This window comes from Dermacentor andersoni, chromosome 1, assembly GCF_023375885.2.
Source record: "Dermacentor andersoni chromosome 1, qqDerAnde1_hic_scaffold, whole genome shotgun sequence".
NCBI classification, from domain to species: Eukaryota; Metazoa; Arthropoda; class Arachnida; order Ixodida; family Ixodidae; genus Dermacentor; species Dermacentor andersoni.
The window spans coordinates 316,202,367-316,207,254 of record NC_092814.1 but is presented as its reverse complement, the minus strand read 5'-3'; the positions used below and the strand labels follow the sequence as shown (position 1 = coordinate 316,207,254).

At 43.0% G+C, this 4,888-nt stretch overlaps 1 protein-coding gene across 1 annotated transcript; it reads right to left on the bottom strand.

Moving 5' to 3' along the window:
• Positions 1-2,163: 2,163 nt before the first annotated feature.
• Positions 2,164-3,792, bottom strand: LOC126548405 (alpha-(1,3)-fucosyltransferase C-like). The gene has a single exon (XM_050196545.3). It carries the CDS (start codon positions 3,752-3,754, stop codon positions 2,582-2,584), a length of 1,173 nt encoding a protein of 390 aa, XP_050052502.2. The 5' UTR covers positions 3,755-3,792; the 3' UTR covers positions 2,164-2,581.
• Between the last annotated feature and the right edge of the window lie 1,096 nt (positions 3,793-4,888).

Here is a 4,888-nt window from a genome sequence, read left to right as displayed (position 1 = left end):
AATCTACCCATAAGGCTTGTCCTTAACACTCAGAGGGGGCATTTATAGCGTGTCCCTTGCGAAGGATAGCCTTGGATGGGATACGCTCGAAGAACAGAGGGATAAATGAAGACTAAATGTTTTCACAATATATTTCTTCTAGAATGGGCATACACAGCGACAACTATATATTTCTACCACATTACGTCTCTCCACGATTTGATCACACAAAAAATAAATCATTTCTTTTTCTGCTCACGCTTTCAGAATGGAATCGCTTAACAGACCATGTTGCCACCATTAATTGCAACTCTGTCTTGTTGTTCCTGCTGTAAATATTTACAGTTTCGTATTTTAGTAATTTGTGCTTGTTATTTGATGCACTATGTTAAGTTGTTGCTTTTGATGCTAATCGCTTTTCGCTATGCTGCTTTTCATCATTTCAAATTATGCAGTCTGTAACCCCCCCCTCACCTCTGAAAGGCCTTGTCGGCGCTAGGGGCACTGTGTTTATTAAATAAATAAATAAATAAGAATTTCTCAGGCTGGTGCAAATATAATATTTATTGTAGACGCAGTTACTAAGCTGCTCCTTCTGCTTATTTTTGTTTTTCGTGCGTGTGATATCACGGTGTTTGTTTACCGGAAGATAAGCTCCACCATAGCACCAATTTGCAATGTAATGCTCTCAAATAGCAAGTGTATCGGGCTTGATATCCTGCACAGGCAACAATAGCAGACGATAAAAGATTTACAGATATCGATGCTATGGACTATTTATCGACTTACATTCAAGTCCGGCGTAATATATTCCCTCTCAGGTATATTACCTGACGGATCTTGTTGCAAAAATAACTCTAAGTGACGCATAATTAGCCGCTCTCTTTTCATGCAATGGAAATATATATATATATATATATATATATATATAAATATATATATATATATATATATATATATATATATATATAATGTTCAGTCAGCGCGATGGCATTATAGGCGGCCCTCACACACTTTGTAGGTATTGGTCTGACAAAAAATGGGGTCGATCCCGAAGGCACTGTACTTTAACACAGCTTATCAAAGTGCTAGCAGCGATGAGGGCATATTGCGATAATATGGCACGTCACGCACGCGCCATATGTTTCAAAGAGCGACTTTGGTTCCAGAGAACCATACTTGCGATCGGGGCCAAATGGTTGAGCATCGGGCTGCCGTGGTTAAAGACAAGAGGTTTGATCCCACCATCAAGAACGCATTTCTTTATAGCATTATACGCAAATTTCACCCACTTTGGTGGCATCTAAGAGAACGCTCGAGGCATGCAGAGCGCACGCGATTGCGTCACTGTGCGCCTGAAATCGCAGGAAAATAAAATGAAACACAACAAAATACGAGGCATAGAAACGTAACTTAGATAAGTGAGAGGGTGCAAGGTCGGCCTTGAATCACGCGTCGCACCTGTCGAGACGTCACAATCATCAATATCTATGTAGGCTATCGAAGAACGGTGCTAGTTTTAATGCGAAGCATTCTACGCCTGAATCCAAGCACTTTGCGGGAGGTATGTAGGCAGATATTTCTTATCTCGCCACTTTTCGGACCTCTGTATTAAAAAGAAATGCGCGACTGACCATGGAACCAAATCTCTACCTTCGAGCACAGCAACCCAGTGCGCTGACTTCTATACCACGATCGCTTCTTTTTTTTTTTCTTGATTGCCTTCTGTTACAAAAGAAACATCAGAGGAGCGTGAGTGCAATCGTAGCCTACCGAGAATAGGCCACGATCGCACGCATACTCCTCTCATGTGAAAACCGACTTGCGGCTTGATACATTTGGCGCGTTCGCCATGTGCCAGTTTCTCCTGTTCTTTACTCATGATAACTCGCGCTTTCAGATGCTGTGATGGACTGTACAATCCTTGGGCTACACCGTCTACGGGATCGGATTCCATTCCCCAATAATTCCGCCGTAGCAGCTAACGGCAAGTAGAAACTGTGCCATTCCGTCCCACCTTAATTATGCTCGGCCCACGTCGAACAGGTTTTAATGCTTCATCGACCGAGTGCAAACGTCATTGCCGTTTTAACATACACCACACGACATAGCGGTAGAGACATACGATTTTATAGCACCTTGTAACTGATGACATCATCACAACTGTGTTTATAACGCTTCCGCTCCTCCGCTGCACATGTAGGACCCAACAATCTGCATGTCGTAAGCTCTACGAACATTCGTAACAACGCAAGTGTTTGTGTATGAAAAAGAATCGTAGTTTTCTTGTCCTGTACAAAAGTGTTCGGGTGCCCTTATTCAATTATGTAGGGGACCACAGAAAGCGGCACCTCACGTTTGATCTGTAGTAAATCTAATCTTGAAATCATGTAGTTCCCCGCACTGTCAACAAGTAAAGCAGATCTGGCATCCCTGGAAGTGTTCTTAAACGAATCAAATGGCACTGAATAGAACTGTTCTAATAGGGACACTTCCAGTCCCCGCAAAGCAAAGTGTTTGTTCACGTAAATGCCAATGCCTAAAGCTTAGTTAATTTATTGCTAGCATCTCTGGTGTCCGCAGCCAACTGGATAAATTTGGGCTAATTTTCAAGACTGCCGGATATATTGAACTTGTCGGTCTGGAAACTCTGCCTCTGGTCCCAACTCCGGCAAAGGTTCCTGCCAAACCACCACTCTTCGATGTGACCATACGACGAATGCTGGTGAAGTTCAGCACGGTTTTGCAATTTTATACATAGATCGCAGAATCCTTTGTCCCACCTAACAACTTCATGCCTCTCTTTCCAGGCGAAATGAGCAGAGTACTCTGTATAGTTCTTCGATAGCTTTATAAGATACTCGGCGAGATACTTGGGAGATTCGAAAGAGAGGGAGTCAATGTAAGAATGTTTTGGAGCGATATGACTGTAATTTGCGCCACCGAACACAACTGGTATGATGTTGTGCTTGAGTACGTTGAACATCTTCTTGCTGACGTAATCTACACATATCGAGTTTTCAAAGGCGAGTGCGTAGAAATATGTGCGCTCGAAGTCCACGTAACAGGAATCGCCTCGGGATTTCGGGCACGCGTGGTCACCACAGGCACCGTACAAATCAACGTCCATGTATTTCTTCAGTTCCGCCACGAAATGTTCTCTTCCACCGGGGGTGTGGCAGTTGCTGACCATCCATACGGCGGTTTTTTTCTTAGACTTCCAGATGGCCTTCAAGTCTCTCTTGGTATTCGTATTGAAGGAATCGCGAGGTATAACCCTACCGTAGGGCACGTAAACGTCAGAGTCTCTTCTGTATGTCATGGTCCAGTTGAACATACCGTGCGTGAGATGGAAGTCTCTGAAACCGGTGTGTGGTGGCGATTCCATCAAGAAGAAGACCCATTTCTGCCAGCTGAAGCGCTTAGGCGGCAGATCTGCCATCTTCAGGTCGCGCACATGGAAAATGACAGCGTCACTATATTCTATCAAACGCCGGTCATTTGTGACGAGGCACTTGGCAGGACAGTTTTCCAGCAATACTTCGCCGATTCTCTCATCGTCGAGCGTCCCGTACCAATCACTAAAGAATTTGGTCCACATCATGATCCGTGGCATATCCTTTGTCTCAATGCTACTGTTTGGTGAGCCGAAGGGAGTGCAAGAATGACTCTTCTGTTCTGGTATACTTAAGTATCTTGTCTGCATTGGAGCGTAGTAATACAGGGACAGTGCTGCCAGCGCCATGAATAAGCATACACGCTGAAGAGACGTCATGACACGTGTCTCCTGAACTGGAAGGTGAAGGGTGAAGATGACCCTGTAACCAGTGGAAGAAAAGTAAAAGCCAGATTCAGTTGGCACGCGACCAAAGGAAATGTAATTGCATGTAAAGTCATATAACACATGTTGCACTAAAATGAACACTAGGACGCTTGTGAGTATTGTGGTTTGCGTTCAAAGGCGGTGTCCTCTAGAGGTGCACATATTGTGGTAGCAATTACGTCCAAAAGCGAGTATGCTTGGGTGCCTTCATGAAATGTAACGATATTGACCATGTGCTTGTTTCTTAAGTCATTCTGGCTGTTTAGTCCTTCGAGATTATTTGTGTTTTGGTGATAATATTATCTGTGGATTTGTCTTTTGTGCTTATTAATGACTGCTGACGGCTTCGTTGTCTTATTGTCATGGGCTACATGATAAAATTAACCAGCTATTTATGAGGTGCCATAACAAAAGAATATTTGTTTTAGTCATCAGTTTTTTAACATTGTGTAGGACGATGAATTTATAACTGTTAAGCACTACATAGCAGTGTCTGAGAACTAGACGATTTGGTACATTTTGGAAAACTAGTAACAACGCACGAAGGACGAAGCACGGAGAAAGTATACCCGTGTTGTTTTTCACCGTCCTTCGCCCTTAGTGCGGCCTGCAAAGACAAATACTGTTGTTTTGCACATCTGTAATAATTTTAAATTTACACAGCTAAGTAAATTGCTCGCACGTAAAAACCCTTCATCTTTGACCTTCGTCTTACCCCGGCAGGCGACCGTGTCTCACTGATAACGTACCTGCATGGAGTAAACGACTTGTTTAAGCTTTGCCTTGTAAGTGAATGTTTCACATAACTTATTAGGTCATTCAAAGTACACGAGAGCTCATCTTGTATCAATAAACATGAACTAGAAGCATTTGTTCCTCACTACTTTACCAAGTTTTCTGAACACTTCATGGACAGCAACTAGAATACCTACAAATCTAAATTATTATATTTCATCTGTCGTTACGTACTGAAAGCAAAAGGGTTCGTTTTCACCTCTGCACAACTTGAGTCAATAATCTTTGAAGCACCTGCGCAACAAAAACAAGCGACTGTTTCTGCGCACTGAACTGTTTGATCGGCATTTA